At 46.8% G+C, this 19,433-nt stretch overlaps 1 protein-coding gene across 1 annotated transcript in view; it reads left to right on the top strand.

Annotated features, from left to right (window-relative positions):
• The window catches only part of MYO10 (myosin X), a gene marked incomplete at its 5' end in the record, with an annotated part of 165,443 nt that extends 147,781 nt beyond the window's left edge, over positions 1 to 17,662 (top strand). Inside the window, 13 exon segments of the mRNA XM_084280357.1 lie at positions 1,129 to 1,222; positions 1,960 to 2,015; positions 4,419 to 4,561; positions 5,102 to 5,296; positions 6,355 to 6,512; positions 7,533 to 7,656; positions 9,396 to 9,693; positions 11,286 to 11,493; positions 12,108 to 12,244; positions 13,167 to 13,287; positions 15,993 to 16,445; positions 16,695 to 16,886; positions 17,090 to 17,662. Coding sequence (XP_084136483.1) covers positions 1,129 to 1,222; positions 1,960 to 2,015; positions 4,419 to 4,561; positions 5,102 to 5,296; positions 6,355 to 6,512; positions 7,533 to 7,656; positions 9,396 to 9,693; positions 11,286 to 11,493; positions 12,108 to 12,244; positions 13,167 to 13,287; positions 15,993 to 16,445; positions 16,695 to 16,886; positions 17,090 to 17,200 — 2,290 coding nt within the window. The 3' untranslated portion in view covers positions 17,201 to 17,662.
• Between the last annotated feature and the right edge of the window lie 1,771 nt (positions 17,663 to 19,433).

Genomic DNA, 19,433 nt, shown 5'->3' with positions numbered 1-19,433 from the left:
TGTTTGGCAGACCACACAGGTTTTCTCAAGCTGTTTTGGTGGTTCCCAGGTTATCTGGGTGGTGGGGGACAGTCGGCTCCTGGATGCTGGAGCCGAGGAGGCAGCGCTTCAGTGTTGTAGGCATAAATCCTGTCACTACACAGGATCGCAGAACAGATAAAGATAAAGCTGGTGGTTTTGCATTTGTTTCCTCAACGTGGTGGAGAAGCCTCTGCAGGAGAGTGAGGAGCCTGTTTTAAGGCTGGGCTCTGGAGCCCTTTGAAAACTTGGCCCCGGGTGGTTTTCATTAGAATGGCAAATGCCTATCTCATAGAACAGCTTTGGGAACCTGCCCAACAGGCCAAGCTCTGCCCTCAGATTTCAGTGGGATTGCTTAGAGCAGTTGAGCTTTATCACACTGAAGTGCCAGGAGGGCAGAGGTTTCCCAGAAGCAGGAGGTGTGGTTGGAATTAAATCCTTCTGCAACTGCTGCTCAGCACTAGGGGCTGAAGTACTGGAAACCTCTCAGCCAGTTTTCCCATTGTGGATGTATAAAAGGCCACTGGAGTGGCACAAACTGGCTCTGGTCCTTCCAGCAGCTGAATTTTCCAATGCTCCGTAGGGAGCAAAAGAATGTAGAGGTATTTGAGTGGGTGATTCTACAGAGGGCTTGATGGACCTGTGTGGTCCCTGCAGAGCTCTCATTGCCAGAAGCTGTTGCCAGTCACGCTGGCAGTGCAGCAGAATGTCTAACCCTAAGGCTGGGTGCCACGTTAGGGCTTTGCCTGTAGCTAGTCATGCATCTTCTTCAGTCGAAACGCGTGCAGTGTGTTACAGGCACTCCCCAAGCACTGGGATGTTCCAGTGTGCGTGGTGTCAGCTTTCCAGAGAGGCCACTTTTTGCACCAGGTATTTGTCTTCAGGAAGGAGGGTATGATGTGAGCTGGGATGGGACATCTGGAGGGGCTTGCTTGTACCCCGTGTTACTTGAACTGACATAAGGCCTCGCTGCTTTTATGTATGTTGACAGAAAGAATCTCAAGCAGTGTCAGAAACCTGCATAACCTGCCAGGTCTCTGCGGAGCGGGGGTGACAGGAGGCTGGTGCAGAAGCACCAGTTCACTGACCCGGCTGCCTTTCTCTCCACAGCCAGTGGTTCAGCGTGCTGAGCCAAGTCCATGCGTCCACGGAGCAGGAGATACGAGAGATGCATGATGAGCAGGCGAACCCGCAGAACGCTGTGGTGAGTCCAGATCTGAAGAACTTCTCAGAGCAAATAGATGTAGAAAACAAGGGGTGCTGTGGTGGCCACAGCCTCTGAGAGTCACAGCCTAGGGTTCCCTAAGTGCGCCGGTAGCTGTGACGCTGCCTGGAGGCCAGTTCCTCTCCCATCATTCACCTTGATGAAAAATTAGTGTTGGTTTTGGGGGGGTGTTTTCCTGATCCAGTTCTCTGTCACGCCACAGCGTGTGCTTGAATTTGAAGTTTTGCAAAGGTACAGTTAATGAGTACATTACAAAGCCAAGAGTTGAAAATCGGAGATTTTTTGGTCCTGCACTTAGCATTCCATATGACACCTGGTCAGAATAAATTGGATAAATTTGGCATCTAGTATCAAGCAAAGGGAAATTAAAACTTGTGCATGATGGCTTCAGAAGCTTGTTCTGAGAGGCTGCCATTTATGCTGGGACAGTACTTCTAGGTGAAAAATTCAAGCAAGCTTGGAAGCCTGGAAAAATGAGAGTGGGTTTTAAGCTGCCTCCAGCTTAGCTAGAGACGATCTCTTAGCAGATCTGTCTATCTGAGTCTCATAGTTTTCCCCTCAGAAGTTCTAATGTTCAAGAGAAACTGGTGCCCAAATCTGCAGTTCATTTTGCTTGATGAAAGCTGCTGTGCCTCTCACCTGTTTCTACAAAGACTACTATGAGTAATGTGATAGTAAATGTCTTCCTCCTTCTCTGGTTGGATATTTGTTTGTAGGGTACGCTCGACGTAGGACTAATTGATTCTGTCTGTGCGGCTGACAATCCAGATAGGTAAGTCAGAACCTTGCCTGGGGACTTCCTCGCTTTTTCTCCTTTCTCTAGCCAAAATCACATCCCTGATACTTCAGTCTCTGTATTCTACTGACCAGCCCTGCATTCAAGTGGTTCACTGCTGCCTCCCTTTTGACAGGACTGAACCCCACCAGTTAAAACGTGGAGTAGGAATGAATGGTGGTGGGTTTTGTGGGGACTTTCTTAACTTCCTTGGCACTGCTTCATATATGAACTGTTTGGCTACTAAAGTGACCCCAAAGTACAAGGTGAAATATTGATTTCATTTACAAAAGTAATGCCCCTGGAAAAGGACAGCCTATTTTTGAATCTTTTAGCAATGTAAAAATTCTCTGTTCAGCTTCTCATATGCAAGAATGTTTGTTCTGTGGGGATGAGAATTATTTCTCAGGATAAAAATACCCTGTAACAAAGAAGATAGTGCAGCACAACAGAGTAACTGCCAGGATATTCTTAATTCTTGATCTAGTAATGGTGTTTGGGGGGATGAAAAGTAAACTGGGTTAGGGATATGACACTGGTTACAAGATTCCTGGCTGAGGTGTTATTTGTACTGTGGGGGCTCATGTCAGTCTCCTACCTGCATGTGTGTGGAACAGCTGGGTGTAAGCTACTTGTCCGTGGCATGTCAAGACCTCGATACCACAAGTACCAGTGATTATAAGCCCAGGTTTCCTAAGGAATACCATACCAATATCCCAAGCTTTCAAAATTTTAAGTTAGGAAGGCATTTCTCCTGTAAGCATTTTTCACACAGGGTTGTTGGGTTTTTTTCCTTTCCTTGTAATTTTTTTGTCAGTTCTCTGAGTCTAAATCAGTGATGGGAAGTTTTTCAGTCAGGAAACGAATGTGACCAGTACAGGCAATAGATTATTTTTATCTGGGGACATATGAACCCACAATTTCAAGCACAAGAGAGAGAAGCTGAGCATTTGTATTTGGAAAGAATCCCAAGAATAGGGCTTCCATTATTTTCCTAAACTGGGGAGAAGGAGGAGGGAGGAGCCTGGAAGGTTGCCTACTGCTGAACATGACCTCCTGTTCGATAGCTTGGTCTACCTCAGTTTATAGCGTAGGCCTCTCCTGTTTTAGTGCTCTTGCTATAGCCAGCTCATCTACACCTTCTGTCCTGTGTATCCCATCATCTGCCTTTCTGGAGCACGCTTCACGTAGCCAAGTCTAAAGCTGCCTCCTCTTCACACGTTTTACAGCATGGTGGACAAAGTCTTGGTCAGTTCACATGCCCCCTTGTTTCCTCACCCACCCCTCCTCCTGACAGTGTAACACTTCAGCACCACAGTAAGCGTGACCGAAATGTTGAAGGGAACTTGCACACTTCTCATGCCACTTGACTTACCGTAACCTCCCTTCACCCAGCTGACACAAAATAATTTCATTTACTTTTTTCTTTATCCCGTCATCCCGCCAGCTTCCACGTGGCACACACCGGTTTTGGGGAATGGTGTTGGATTTGGGTGACCCTCTCCATCCCCACAGACAGGTTTTTGATGGGTTCTGATTTCTGCCCAGTTCCCTTCGTGCCAGAACCGTCACAGGAAGGAAGGGCCGGGAGCTTCTCGTGTTCCTGGTTCCTGCGTCTGGCACAGACCCTCTGTGTGTGTGTGCGTGTGTCTGTGTCTGTCTGTCTGTCTCTCTGTGTGTCTGTGTCTGTGTGTGTGTCTGTCTGTGTGTCTGTGTCTGTGTGTGTGTCTGTGTCTGTGTCTGTGTGTGTGTGTGTGCGCTCCAGGATGGAAAAGCTAACGGCAAAGGGTTAAAGCAAGTGTCTGTAGGCTGGAGAACCTGCCTCTCCCATCGAAACAGTTGACTTGGGCCACTTCTTCATGCTTCAGTGAATCCTGGTGCGGGGCTGGGTGGAAGCCAGGCTCTCGTTACACACAGACCGCGGTCCCGGCGGGTCGGGTCACGCTGCATTACAGACAGAGGCGTCTGTGTTCACACGCTGCTTCGCTCCGCATCGCTGTGAGGCGCAGTTGGTTGTAGCTAACGTGGCTGCTGAAGCAGACACTCTGGATAGGTCTCACCCTGAAGTAGTGTTCTGATTCACATCCAAAGCTGATTAAAGATCAGAGGCTTTTCTCACCAGAGGTTTATTCTGAAAGAGGACAAGGTGCAATTTAATGTGAACTTCCCCACCGCTCACAGCCCCAGCGTTTTGGTGTGAATCCAACCAAACTGAGTCTTATCAAAAATGCTTAATATTTTTCAGGTTGAGTGGTGTTGAAATAAAAGCTTTTGAGGTGGGCAGTATTTTGTCTCAATAGAAAAGGAAAGCCATGGGTAGTGTTTATGGTAATGGTGAGCGAGGTAACCAGTTTGTATGTTGGTTGTAAAGGCTTCTTCAATCTTCATTTACTTTTGTAGACCCAATTCATTTGTGATCATCACAGCTAATCGTGTTCTTCACTGTAATGCTGACACTCCTGAAGAGATGCATCACTGGATAACACTGCTGCAGAGGTCGAAGGGGGACACTAGAGTGGAGGGACAAGAATTCATTGTGAGGGGTAAGAGCCAAGTGGGGCACTAACAGAGTCATTAACAGCCATTAAGCTTCAAAGGGTTTGTTCCCACCACACAGTCTGGGCGATAATTGTGGCAGTGCTGGAGCCTGGTCGCTGCATGGTGCAGTTTGATCATGAGTTGTTACAGCTGAAATTATGCTCCTGTTGTGCTACAATGACAAAGGTGTTTTTGTAAGTTGAGAAAAGAATTATTCTAGGTAAAACATCAAAGTAGAAGAGGTTTTACATGGATTTTATATAGTCCATCATTTCAGTTTTGAGAATTTTACTCAAAATTGTTCAACTGTCAACCCAACACCACCATGCCCACTAAACCATGTCCCACAGTGCCATGTCAACACATTGTTTGAACACCTCCAGGGATGGTGACTCCACCACTTCTCTGGGCAGCCTGTTGAATTCGCATCCTGTTTTTGTTGTTAAAAATGTACAACTAACTTTCAGCAACTTAAATTCACTCAACTACTTAACAAAAAAAAAAGATTAAAAACATAATTGTGATTGGGACCGTGTCTTTGACAGGATGGCTACACAAAGAAGTAAAAAACAACCCAAAGATGTCTTCACTGAAGCTGAAGAAGCGTTGGTTTGTTTTGACACACAATTCTTTGGACTACTATAAGAGTTCAGAGAAGAATGCTTTGAAACTGGGTACACTGGTCCTGAACAGCCTCTGCTCCGTGGTCCCACCTGATGAAAAAATCTTCAAAGAGACAGGTAATTAATTGTTTGGTCTTGTTCATATATGCTTTCAGTTGCCTTCTGTCCTGCCTACCTATTGGTGCAAGGAACAGAGCATAAGAATGTTTTAAATGGATTATTATGGTTGCAGTTTGATGAGTGAATCAGTTCCTAAGTCACTGAGGCATTTTACAGGAAGTTCCTGGGCAAAAACCAGAAGTAGTAACGTGTCCAGGGGTAAAACTTGTTCTCACCAACGTTCACATTATCACAGACTTGAACTGCTGCTAAGCTGCTGTGAACACTTACACATCAAATACCTGGGGAAAAACATATGATATTTTATGTACTGAGGAACTATGAGAGCTAAAATTGGCACAGGGAGATGTGGAGTAAGAGCCCAGTCTGTGTAACCTACATACTACATCTGAGTCAGCTCCCCCGTGCATGTTCAGAACCGGTTTTGAACTCGGCAGCAGCTGTTTGCCAGTGAGAAGCGGCTGCTGACAGCCCCACGGAACCTCATCGGGGTCACTGGCGCTTCAAAGAGGCTTTCGCTAGTGACAGATGAAACAGGTTTTGTGTAATTGAAGCTGCTTCATAAAGAGCCTGCAGAGTAAAGCAGAGAGGGAGCTTGAACTGAAATGCCCTGAGTGTCTCAGTTGATGCTTCACAGGTGTGAAATCGGTGGCGGTGCTGCAGAAGAGGCAGCTCGCGCTCCGTGCCGCGGGGCGAGGACAGGCTCCAGAGTCCTGGGTTTCCCTGTGACAGACAAACCCCAGGACCGGAGAAGTGGGGCCCACAAGCAGCCACCAGCATCCCGTGCTAAAATGGGAGGGTGTACTCAGAGATCACTCCTAGGCTATTTAAAGGGAGAGAATCTCCTCTAGTTCCCATAGTATCTGTATCACGGTACTTAATTAGTCACACATCATCTCAGTTCCTGAAACGCTGCCAGTGGGATCCAGAGTGCAGCACACGGGGTCTGGTGACACAACAGCTGTTTTCAGGTAGAAGTTGGGGCATTCTTACAGATATGGTTTCTATGATTAATAACTGTTACTGATGATCAATAACTCTTACTGCTGAGCTAGGCTACTGGAACGTCACTGTATATGGACGCAAACATTGCTACCGGCTCTATACAAAATTGCTTAACGAGGCGACCCGCTGGTCAAGTGCCATCCAGAATGTGATTGACACGAAGGCACCGATTGATACACCAACTCAGCAACTTATTCAGGACATTAAGGTGGGTCCAAAAAGGAGACCATGAGGTGGGGAAGAGCGGTTGCTTCGGTGTCAGAAATCGGGCTCCCTTTTTTTATGCTGGCTATGCCATATGGGGTAATAATGCAGAAACTGGGAGTCTTCATCACACAGCGACGTGGACGGAAATTGTGGCACCTGAACATGTTCACTGCCCTGATAAGGGAATTTGTATCTGAACAGTAAAAGAGCAAAGTGTGAAATGCAGCTTGGAAGGCAAGAGGGACAACTTTTCCTCCAGTGACAAGTTTTACTGGTTTGAGACAGACGTCGCTGCGCCAGGCAGCAGAGCGCCGTGTGCGGGCTCAGGAGTGAGCAGACCTGCTTGTCTGCATCCGTGGTGGGCAGCACGCCAGGCCATGGGCTAGGCAGATCCTGGAATTCATTTTTTTTTCTCCTTATGGTTCATTTCTTGTTGGGTGATAGCACAGGATGAGCATCTCCTGCCTCTGCATGATGGGAACCATACCCAACTAGTGCTTCCAGCTTTAGGCCCCTGTTGGAGACCCAGCATGTGTAGCCAGAGAATGCCCTTTTGGAGGTTTTTGCTGGTGGATTTTCAGGAGAGAGGAGGCAAGTGGGGGGAAACCACTACTAATCTTTTCCCTTAAAGGGTGCCACCTCGCCTCATTTCTTTTTAAATAAAACTTGAATCCCGATGTCTTAATTCCCCTTATGAGATACTGGAGTAAATACGATTGTGAAATGAAAACACGCTTCAAAAACGTGTAGGAAGCTTCATTTTTGTCTCCTGCAGCTCTGCTGTGGTTTGGTTTTTACTGCACCGGTACAGGAAGCTTATGCAAGGCCTGGGGTTAGCCAGGGCTGAGCATTCACAGCCTGCAGGGAGGTGTGGGAGCCACCATACCCACGGCTGGGTTCAGCACCAAATTGTCCTGGTAGCACCGATGAGTGATTTGTTTCACAGCTGACCTACAGGCAGAAAGCATCGCGTGGTTGTTAACACAGGACAACAAATCCCGTTTTTCCCTTGCCCCAACAGGAGAACTGCCTGAATGCTGATGTGGTTGAACAGATCTACAAGAGAAACCCTATTCTCCGTTACACTCATCACCCACTGCACTCGCCGTTACTGCCACTGCCCTATGGGGACATCAATCTCAACTGTAAGTTTTTCAGTCGTGGGAACACTTTTCCCTATGGAAGACAAAACCAGGGGAGGCAAGTTTTGAGTGGGCTGTGGTGAAGTAATGGAAGGCAAAATAGATGTCTGTATTACAAGCAGAGAAGTTTCCACGTTGTCTTCTGGAAGGCAGAGGACAACAGCTTGTCTAGCACAGGGCTTGTGCTCCTGCCTGGGTGTGACAGAAGGGAAGGTCGCTGTTGCTGTGGCAGTAGGAGTCTGTTACCCTCAGCAGCACAGCTCAGACCACCGAGCTGGAAAAGCCTTGCACTGAATTAAGCAACTGAGCCCGATTCACTGGGGCTCATTGAATTGTATTCTCAAACCACTGGTGCCTCCTGCTACCCCATGTGGGGGGCTGCAGCAGCCACAGCTTCCAATTAGCACCTGTAAGTTCCATCAGTCGTGTTGAGGAGCATGGCTTACAGGAAACAAGACTTGAGTGGGCATGATTTAAAAAGTAATGGTATGTTTGCTCCTGAAAGAGGTGTGATCGTGTCTTGTAGTACCCTCGGCTCAGGCACTAACGTACAAGTTTGTTCTGAATGAATGGTTCAGAGCTATTGATGGCTGCAAATTTGGCAAATGGATTTGCTTATCTTACTTTGCAACTGCATATTAAGCAAGATAGGACTCAGGTCAGAAGTTTCATCCTTGGGAGGAGGGTGGGAGGTCACAGCTGATGAAAAGCTAAGGTATTTCAGGAGACTTCCTGATGACTCAAGCGATGTCCTGCTCAAATGCCAAGGAAAAGGTAAATCCTAGGAGAAACCTTTCATCTCTCTTCCCGTTCTGCCTTCTCCTGTGCAGTGGCAAGGATCAGTTTTGGTGTTCTTGGCACTTGAGCTGGTTGCCCCATGCTTGGCTGTGCAGCATGGTTGCTCTGTACGCCCCAGGGACAGAGGCAGCCAGCTCCCCTGAGGTGGAAGTCTTGCCAAAGTCTCTCTATACTAAACGTAGCTCCACCGACAGACTGATGGTCAGTTATTGCCTCGACTTGCTGCTGAGCCCCAGGTAGTTCCTGTGTTAATGCCACGTCACGTTTGAAGCTCCATATTCCTCAGGCACGTTCGTACTGGTTTGTGCTTTGGTGGTTACTGGGCCGAACTGGTGCAGGCGTCAGAGCCATCTCTTCACATCGTGACCCCAAGAACGGCGCGGTGCTTTTTCAGCAGGCTGAGAGCTGTTGGCCCACACTGATAACCTGTGGTACAGAAACCCACCACCGCCTCTTCCAGCGCTCAAAACCAAGCTGCCGTCTCGCTGCAGTGAGTTAGTTGAGTAGGAGCTTTGGGGTTTCACTGAAATGCTGCTGCTGTAGACAAAATTGACACCGTATACTTTGGTCACATTCTGTAATGCAGTTGTGCTTTACCTCACTCATGATCTGATGAGATTTCCCCTTTCTTGTGACAGTGAAAAAGCGGTAGACACGTCAGCAGTGCCGATTGCTCTGGAAGGAAGGTTCTCCATCAAACAGAATCTGATCAAGCAAGAGACACACTTTAAGTTATGTTGTCAGAAAATGTCAACATGCAATTTTGTTAATTTCAGATCAAATCTCAGTAGCAAAATAACTCAGGAGTTTGCATCATACATTTGAAATGGAAAAGATCCATTCTAACATCCAGAAAGGGTCATAGATTGACACTAAGCAATTCCTGTATTAAGCCTGAGTGATTCCTCATTGTAAACACCTTTCTCCATGTTTTTCTTTTGTAGTGCTGAAAGACAAAGGCTACACAACTCTGCAGGATGAAGCCATCAAGATATTTAATTCTTTACAGCAGCTGGAGTCTATGTCCGATCCCATCCCTATAATCCAAGGTATCCTCCAAACAGGACATGATCTACGACCTCTTCGAGATGAGCTCTACTGTCAGCTCATCAAGCAGACCAACAAAGTGCCTAACCCAGGCAGCGTGGGCAACCTCTATAGCTGGCAAATCCTCACCTGCATGAGTTGCACGTTTCTGCCAAGCCGCAGCATCCTCAAATACCTGAAGTTCCATCTCAAAAGGTGAGCAGCTTCTCGAGCCAGAAAAGAAGTTTCTTCCCTCACTCTTTTCTTCCCCACAACCCGGAACGGTGTTTAAACATCTCAAAGTGAGAATTCAGGGTGTGTTCCCTCAGAGAACTGGTGGTGCCAAGCCATGGATCTAAACAGAAAAAGAAAAGAATAAAAAAATGTTGTAAGAAAACTGTTGGGTCGAGGTGGAATTATTCCCACTGGAAGAATCCCACTAAACTGAATGTGTCATTTGTTAGCATTGACCCAGGGGGGGTCAATGTTGCTAAAAGGCTGGCAGAGAGTACCCCCAGGTCCCGTTCTCAACTGAAACATTCTTCATCCCGTTTGTCTCAGGTTCCTGGGGTATGCTTCACGCACATTAATGAGCATAGAATGTTTAAAGGTGTATTTGAGGTAGAAACATCTGTTTGCAAATTGAATTCTAAGACATTAGTCACCATTTAAAAATACAAAATTAAATCTTGACAGCTCAATCTTGACAGAATGTGGAGTTCCTCTTGCTGTGATGCAGCAGCAGAATGCAGGGAGTGTGTAAATAGCAAAGTTAGTCCTCTAACTGCAAACTGTTCTCAATGATTTGAGAGTCATGTCTGTGTTTGTGCTCGAGCGTGGACTTTGTAAATCACTTTGCTAAATGTAATTATTTTATAAATATTTGTAAAGAGCTTCTGTTGAAGATGAACCTTTCAACCAAAGCAAGAGCAGTGAAAAAATGCCAGTCACTTTATGTAACAGTTAAAATAGAAAAAGCCAACGTTGATTCGCTTCCTCAGTTTAACTCGGCTCATGGACTGGTCTCAGAGTTACAAAACCTGCAGCTGACACAACGTTTGTTGTATTGGTACCTCTGGTGTAAAACATGTGTTTGGTTTCGGTGTTACAGACACATCTTCTGCTTACGGCATCCCTGTAATCCTGCAGTGATCTTTCTGTGCCTTGGGGATCACAGATCACTGTACTTCTTCACAGAAGTGAAGCCTCAGTGGCTCTAGGAACCTGGAATGTAAACACTGGGAATATTAGGGAAGTATTTCCTGCTGAAAGCTTCCTGAGTTCAGTAGCTGAGAGCGGAGTTCGTAGTGCTGACTGCTGACAGTGAGTCGAGAGAGAATCTTTAAGAAGAGCAGGCCTAGAAATCAAGTACCTGAGGTGACACTGCCACGAAACCGAGCAGTCAAAAATAGGTTTTATTGCCTTTTTCTGAAGTACCTTAGTGCAGTTCTGTCTCCATTCAGTAACAGCTGGTCCTGACACAAGGGAGCTGATGACAAGAATTTCTGTAGTTACCTTGCTGTCAAACCTGAGTCATTACAAGGCCAGGGTACTTCATGCTATAAAGGCAGCTCAGCTTTTGCTTTCCATTACCTTCATAGAACCCAGCGATGAACGCAGACAAGTCGTCTCTCAGTACATCACAAGCCAGTTTGCTTTCCTTGACAGTAAAGATAAAGCTCGGAGCACTGCAGTTCAGCAGTGTCCTGGCTACAGAAGAACTTCCAGGGGGAAAATCCCTTCTCAAATGAATAAAGTTCCCATTTCACAGACTGGCAGCTTAAAGCACTGCACTGTTTGTCCCCCAGGGTCCGTGACCAGTTTCCAGGCACCGAAATGGAGAAATACGCACTTTTCACTTACGAGTCTCTGAAGAGAACCAAGTGCCGGGAGTTTGTGCCGTCGCGGGATGAGATTGAAGCTCTGATCAGCAGGCAGGAAATGACATCCACGGTTTACTGCCACGGTGGGGGGTCCTGCAAGATCACAATCAACTCGCACACTACAGCCGGAGAGGTGAGAAGTGGTGACACGAACGGCTTTGGCACAAAACCGGTGTGTGCCTTCACGTGCTGGTTCCAGCTGGTCATAGCATTAAATTTGGGAGGTGCAGAGGCCTTCCTCTACCAGCCTCTGCTTTCAGGGGTGGGACAGCTTACAGAGCTCTCCTTCCCTCCCCGGCCTGTTTGAAGAAATCTCTGCTATAAACACTGTCTTTACTCTGCAGAGGATTACCCAAATATATCCCCATCTTGCTGAAAAAAATTACAGGGCAGACTTAAGCAGTTCAGTATAGGCATTATTGGAGTAACTTCAGTAGATACTGGTGTGCACGAGAGCCAAGGTGCTTCCTAAAGCTGGAAGCCCCTTGCCAAGTTGGTGAAACACAGGGGGTGAAATACAGCCAGGTGGTAGCACACGTGTATTCTGAAAAAATCAGCATTATTTAGTATAAAAATGGAAGTGAAATTGGAGCAACAATTAGTACTGCTGACGAGAACTCGTGTTAGGAACATTTTTAGTCTTCATGTAAAGCCTAGGTCTCAATTTCCTTCTGATTATTTATTTGTCTTGCTCTGTGGTGCTGCTTCCCCATCCCATGGTGTTCTTCACCTGCTGTTTTTCTTTAGGTGGTTGAAAAGCTAATCCGGGGCTTGGCCATGGAGGACAGCCGGAACATGTTCGCTTTGTTTGAGTACAATGGGACTACTGATAAAGCCATCGAAAGCAGAACCATCGTGGCTGATGTCTTGGCAAAGTTTGAAAAGTGAGTGTGCCCCTCCTCCTCCCTTCTCTCTCACCACTCTGATAACCAGCAATTAAAGGCATTTCCAGTGGCGATAATGCTGGATCTTCTCTCTCTCTTGCTGGTTTGGGATGGCACGACAGGATCGCACACACGGCCATTTCTGGAACAAAAGCATCGTTATTTTCTTTTCTTGAAGGAATTAATGAGCCACCTAGTCACTCGTGGTTGATCTTCCTCTGCCTTGACACCAGCAGCCTAGTAATTTTTCATCACTATTTCCACATTTTCTCTCCCACCAGTACAGTTTTCCCCCACCATTGCTGGCACTGTGGCTGCCCCAGTACGGGAGAGCTGAACTCCAGGCAGGCAGACATTGCCTGCTGCCAAACTCCACCTGGAAGTCACCTCAGTGCAGCTCACAACATTTTTCTTGCCAGTAAAACTAAGCCCACTGTAGTAAGAAAATGTCAAACAAGCCTAAATACCTGCGTGCCATCCTTGCCTTACGTGCATGGCAGTCAGCCTCCTCTGTCCCATCACAGCCAGGGGAGGAAGGAATGCCTGGAGGACATTTTACATTTTATAACAGGACTTGGTAATGTTGCTTCTATCAGCATCTTACTAAGCCATAAATAAAAGTTTATTAAGAGCATTTGGCTTAGAAACAGTTGACTGAGAACTGAGCCAATGTTTTTAAGGCCTTGATTTTGCTGTAGGCTCCACATACACACAGGTGTATCTATTTGTATCTATCTCCAAATGACATCAGAGAGCTGTACCGCTGAGAACAATAAGCTCCTGTCAGCAAAGCTGGGCCGATAGCAGGTATAACCAAGTGAAATTCGGGTGATGCCTGCCTTAGATTTTTCAGGTGTCAGTTTCCAAAGGAGTTTGATTTCACAGATCCGATCGATCTCTCCCTTTTCACACATCCCTGCAGGCTTGCTGCCACTGCTGAAGCTGGAGACATGCACTGGAAGTTCTACTTCAAGCTCTACTGTTTCTTGGACACAGAAAACGTCCCAAAAGATAGCGTGGAATTTGCCTTCATGTTTGAGCAGGTAAAGGACAACGGTTCCGTTTGGAGGTGCTTCTAAGAGGGGGGAAGAAGCAAGAGGTCTGGGCAGCACAAGCAGAGGTTCACTTGTGCTCCTGCTTAACTAAACACACTTACCTACTAGTGCACCAAGTGCACTAATAATTTGGTCTAATCTTCATAAAAAAGAGGACAATAGAATCACAGAATTGTCTTGGTTGGAAGGGGCCCTTTAGATCATCAAGTCCAACCATCACCCTAACCTGCCATCCACTCCTAAAGGATGTCCCTCAGCAGCACATCTAACCATATTTTAAATACCTCCAGGGATGGAGACCTCACCACCTCCCTGGGCAGCCCATTCCAACAACTGACAACCCTCTCTGTGAAGAGGTTTTTCCTAATGTCCAACCTAAACCTCCCATGGAGCAACTTGACACCATTTCCTCTTGTCTTATCACTTGTCCCTAGGGAGAAAAGGCTGGCCTGCACCTCTCTACAACCTCCTTTCAGGTAGTTGTAGACAGCAATTAGGTCTCCCCTCAACCCCCTCTTCTCCAGACTGAACAACCCCAGTTCAATGCTTGCTTTTAATAAAGTCACAAATGTGTAGTTGCCGAGCAAATGAATTATTAGAGACCCATGTTGGCAACCACACAGAACTAATCGAATAACAGCTTTTTCTCTTTCCAAAAACTGACTGGTATTTCACAGGCACCACTGTAAAACAAATCAGTCCAGTCTCAGCAGTATCTGTGAGACAGCTATGATGAGCGGAAATCCACTTAATGAATGTGTTGAGCTCAGGATGAGGTCATATTGCAATATGAAAAATAAGTGAAATTGACGTATGATGAAAATTAAGTGCGTCTGCAGTTGGATTTCTGGTGTGTCAAATCCTGTATTTGCTCCGAAACCATTGGCAGTGGCATTTGCTGTTGTTGGTTGACCATCTCTTTTTGTACTGTATCACAAATGGCTAATGCTTCTTCCAGCAGACAGCTGCTTCCAGGGGGGCTGTAGGGACAGGGGCAGGTGCCTGTGTGAGGCCGTTGGCAATGCCAGGACACTGGTGTTCTGTTGGTAGGCCAGCTTGATGTCAACAGAACCGGCATATTTCAAATGTATGACGCTCTTTCCCCTTCCACAGCATCAGAAGCATCCTCACCACAATTCAGTGTTCCTTCCTTGCTCACTGTTGAGGCTTTGAGGCGCTGCATTGCATCATGAGTCTACCAAAAGCCTCCTTCCAGAGCCTGCTGCAGTAGCTCAGCCCACAGCTGCTCATTGCTGGCTGAAGGATCTGGGCAGTGGGTGGCCTGGGCTGGGCTGGGCAGCGTGGCTGCTCGGGCGGGTTGTGCGTGTCAGAGTCAGGCAGTGAGTGCCTCTGCTTTGGGGTGAGGTTTGGACAGTAAGAAGGAAATCCACGCGAGCTCTGTGTCAGGTCTCACGCTGCTGCTGCTTTACAAGGCAGATTTAGATCGTTTTCCCTGTGAACAACTAGAGCAGGCACATTCACTGAAGCAGCCTGTTCTCATACAGCGTTCTGTGCTGTGACAGGCATTCAGCCAGGTATCTTATGCCTGGCCAAGAGCAATGGGATTTCACTTACAAAGCGTTCAATCCCCACAATTAATACTGCAGTAATACGTTAAAGAGGTGACTTACACAATCACAGAATTACAAGGTTGGAAAAGACCTTTAAGATCATCAAGTCCATGTTACTGCAGCCTAACATCAGTTCTGTGGTCTTTGTTTCTAATTTTTCTGCTTTATCATCGGTCAGAGGCTTTTTTCCCAGCCAATTACGGAAGCTGGCTTTTGTCACCAGCTTTAGTTCTGTCACCTCCATTATTTTGAAGTCTGAATCCTTTAAATCATAAGGTGCTGAAGAAAAACTTTTGGTTCTTCTCTCTGATTCAAATACTGTACTTCATTTCCACAAGCCAGCTCTCTCTTCTGCATGTGTACAACCTCAGGTAAACTGTCTTCCATGTTTAAAGAACACTCTCCCTCCTGAGTGTATGTTTACACCAGCTAGCTCTTACTTGGATGTGCATTCTTTCTGTGTGCTTACTGAACTGCATCCAATTGCTGTATCTCCAGGCATGAGGCATGTCTGTTTCCTGTATTAGTGTCATTTGAGAAAAAAATAACATTAAAACTCCTAGCTGAGGTGTGAATGGGTGTAAAAAGAGGCAGGATCGGAGTCGTCTTGGTTCAGAACCCCATCCATGATGCTGTAACATAAATCCTTCACTAGCTGTATCTGGGGTCCCTTGGAGATCGGCTGCTGTCCCTCAGTGACTTTTGTTATGAAGCTGTCCCAGGGCTCTGCTTGTGTGGCTGGAAACATCAGCCAGCCAAATACCCTTTTCTTCCCGACACCCTCATGAACATGGGTGGCTTCCTCCCAGTCGGGTGCTCAGGTCCTGATTTTCTCCCCTTTCTGTTGCTTTTATGTATGTCAGCTCACGAAGGGCTGCACGAGTAACAGAAATTCCTGTGTAGCAAGTTCCTCAGTCGCCTTGCAGTTAAATTTCCCGTGCAGGTGAGCCCTGTCTTACCCGGGTTAACAAATTTGCCAAGAGATTTACCATATTTGCTTGATTTAACGGATCATTTGTTTCAGATCCGAGGTTTGCCTGGCAGTAAATCTACTTCCCATTTCTTTCTTAGTCCTTTCCAAGTCTGGTTGGTACATGAACGTCTGCCTTTTCCCCTTGACAGGCTCATGAAGCGGTGATTAGAGGACATTACCCTGCTCCTGAAGAAACCCTCCAGGTCCTGGCAGCTTTGCGACTTCAGTACCTTCAGGGAGATTACACCCTGCACACCACCGTTCCAGAGATGGAAGAAGTCTATCCCTTGCAGAAGCTCAAGTCCCGGATTACACAGTCGACCAAAACATTCACTGCAGCAGAGAGGGCGGAGAAGAAACGAGCCAGCTTTCTTGAAGGAACGCTGCGGAGGAGTTTCCGCAGTGGCTCTGTCAGCAAACAGAAGGTTGAGGAGGATCAGATGTTAGACATGTGGGTCAAAGAGGAAATCTCTGCTTCCAGGACTAGCATCATTGACAAATGGAAGAAACTCCAGAGGATGAACCAGGAGCAGGCCATGGCAAAGTATATGGCTTTGATTAAGGAATGGCCTGGCTACGGCTCAACGCTCTTTGATGTAGAGGTGAGTGCGACCTCCTGAACACTCAAACTAGGGTTTATAGTGTACAGATGGTGGTTTTGCTACAGGGTAAACATGGTAGCACAGTGCTTGACAGCTGATGTAATAAGGTGTCAGGTACTAACAGCATACTCCCGTTAGCAAGCACCGTAGCCATTTAAATCCACCAGATAACCACCAAGAACCTCAGCAGTAAGCATCGCGTGGCTCCTGCTGTTCCCTTCACTGTTAATCTACTGTTTTTTCCTCTAGTGTAAGGAAGGGGGGTTCCCACAAGAGCTGTGGCTTGGAGTCAGCGCCGATGCAGTTTCTGTCTACAAGCGAGGGGAAGGCCGGCCTCTGGAGGTGTTCCAGTATGAACACATCTTGTCATTTGGGGCGCCGCTTGCCAACACCTACAAGATCGTGGTGGATGAGAGAGAGCTGCTTTTTGAAACTAGTGAGGTAAGAGCAAGAAGGAGGGTTGTCGCTGTGGTCTTTGGGTTCTCACAGCCAGGCTGCCTGGCAATTTAAGCAGTTGCTGCAACTGTTAGAGAGTTATTCAGGCTTCCTGTAAAGGAAAGGGAAGAGGCAGCGAGGTGGGTATCTAAAGACATTCTCACACTGTCACCTTACCAAGAACTTTGTTCTCTATTCTCTCTGGGCAGGTGGTTGACATTGCAAAGCTGATGAAGGCTTACATCAGTATGATCGTGAAAAAGCGCTACAGCACCTCTCGATCGGTGAGCAGTCATGGAAGTCAGGGCAGCTCCAGGTGAAAACAGAACCAGTTCTGCTGTGCTCTGAGAAGAACATATCACTGCCTGACCTCAAGGTGACCTGACCATACTGATCACAGCTGTTGACAAGCAAAGGAAGAACCGGAGTTTCCACGGAAAATATCTTCAAACATTGTTTTAGAAAGACCACAGGGCGGGGAGGGGAAAATCGGCTGAAATAGTCACATACTGCAACTGCTGGCTCGTTCAGAACTTTCCAAAGCATTATTATCTTCAGTTGATGCAACAGATGCCTTAAGACTTGATCCACTGCAATGCAAGCAGTAATAAGTGCCTTACAATATTAAACCCAACTTATACTGACCTAAAATTGCTGATAAAAGTAAAGAGGGTTGTGGGGTTTTATTTTTGTCCTTCCAGAACAGTGAAAACAAAGTTAAGTCCATCCATCCTGCACTAATCGACTGGCCTGTGTACACGCGGGAAGGGGAGGGGAAAAGACCATGGTATATTTTTTAAGGAGAGCTGCTGGCAGCCTTCCAGATGGACACCAACATGTTGTTTCCCCTTGCTCCCACGGAGGTGCACGCTGTGCACGCCTGTTTGAGCTGTCAGTAGAATTTGCCTAATATTACTCTGCGTTTCCAAGTCTTTCGAAGCAAAGGGAATAAGTATGTGCAATGGTGTAAACAGTCTTTCTGTACATTTTAATAGTTCAGAGCTATAGTTGTTACACTTGTACGGTGACTTTATAGGCAGTTTTATTAACAAGTAAATCCCGGAATTGCCATGCATTGGTTTTACTATTGCAGATATGTATTACTATAGAAGTAGCAGAAGTCTGCATCCTGTACCTGCTGTATTATAATGAGAGATGTAGCTGAGAATATTTATAGACGACCCTAATATGGACACACAAGTATCAGCTCAATACTCCGTAAAGCCAGCATAAGATTTTAATATTATTTTTTTCCTTTTTAAAGACATCGCGCTCTTACAATTCTGGCTGGACTCTCCAACCCAGACTGCCTGCCAAAGGTCGGAGCCCTTCAGAGGAGTTGGCTAAAGATAGCAAAGTTATACAGTGCAACTGCTTTAATATAGAGTTCTCTATTTTACCTGGTTGCTTGATGAAGGTTCTTGACAGTACCCTGTAAATAAATTGGGGAATATCAGCTAATAATAAGAAGAAGCTGATTTTGGACTTCTATTTTTGTACAGAAATACTGTAATATAAGGCAATACTTTGATCAAAGGTGTCTTTTTGTCCACAGGGAAAAAGAAAAAAAGAAACCTGAAAAACCTTACTGTTATTAAAAACCTCAGCCTTTAAGGAGTCATGCCTAATTACTAAAAAAAAAAAGAAAAAAAGTCCAGCAATAAAGAAAATATATGTGATGTGCTCTGTGTCTGCTTCCTACTGAGATGGGCTTGCAGCAGAGCCCCGATTTCCTCTGTCCTCTCAGGAGCGCGGCCAGGACCCCAAAGCAGGAACACATACTCTGTGTTGTAACGGGGCCGGATTCCCCCCTTCCCCTTTGGGTGTGTGATAGGTGTCAGTCACACCAGCAGCACACAGGGGAAGGGCTGCTGAGCCATCCCACCCCGCCAGGAATGGGCGAGGGGAGCTTTGGCTCTCTGTGCAGCCCTGACGGGAGGCGGCCTGTCAGCCAGCCAGCCAGGGCACGCGCTGCCCGCGCACCGATACAGAACCCTTTGTAACGGTACCGGCCTCGCTGTGCGAAGCCGCCCTCCAGCCGGCAGCCCATCCCGTCACTCTGTCTGTGACGCTGCTCCTCAGTTAAAGAGCTGCTACCTGACGCTACTGATGTCAGGCCCCCGCCCTCCCTGCAACAGTGAACCCACCTGAGGAAGACAAGAAGCAGAGCGCTGTAACCCCGAACGTACAGCCACGTGCACACAGTGTCTCACACTGTAGCACTGCTGAGTTTTCCCGTGTGCAAGGTGTTTGGGGAGAACGTGGCTGCTCTTAGCAAGGCATCCTTGGCACAGCACAATTCAGACACCTCAGCCTGTGCCGCTAGAAGATTCAGTTTTGCCTGTGTGCTGTTTGCAGACACGTCCAGAGAAGTCCCTGACATAGCATCATGGTCTTTAAGTGGTCAGAAAAACAGGAATGTGCAAGGTGACAGTGTTGTTCAGGGTCAGTCTTAAGAAGCTGACACCACTTCTCCAGTCCCAATTTCTTCACCTCTTGACTTCTGGGTGCTGTCAACAGTTAGGGGGGATGCTTGCTCGTAGTCAATACACA

The sequence above is a fragment of the Gallinula chloropus genome, assembly GCF_964237585.1.
Source record: "Gallinula chloropus genome assembly, chromosome: 2".
Classification (NCBI taxonomy): domain Eukaryota; kingdom Metazoa; phylum Chordata; class Aves; order Gruiformes; family Rallidae; genus Gallinula; species Gallinula chloropus.
Note: the sequence above shows the minus strand (reverse complement) of the source record. Positions and strands in the feature narration are given on the sequence as shown.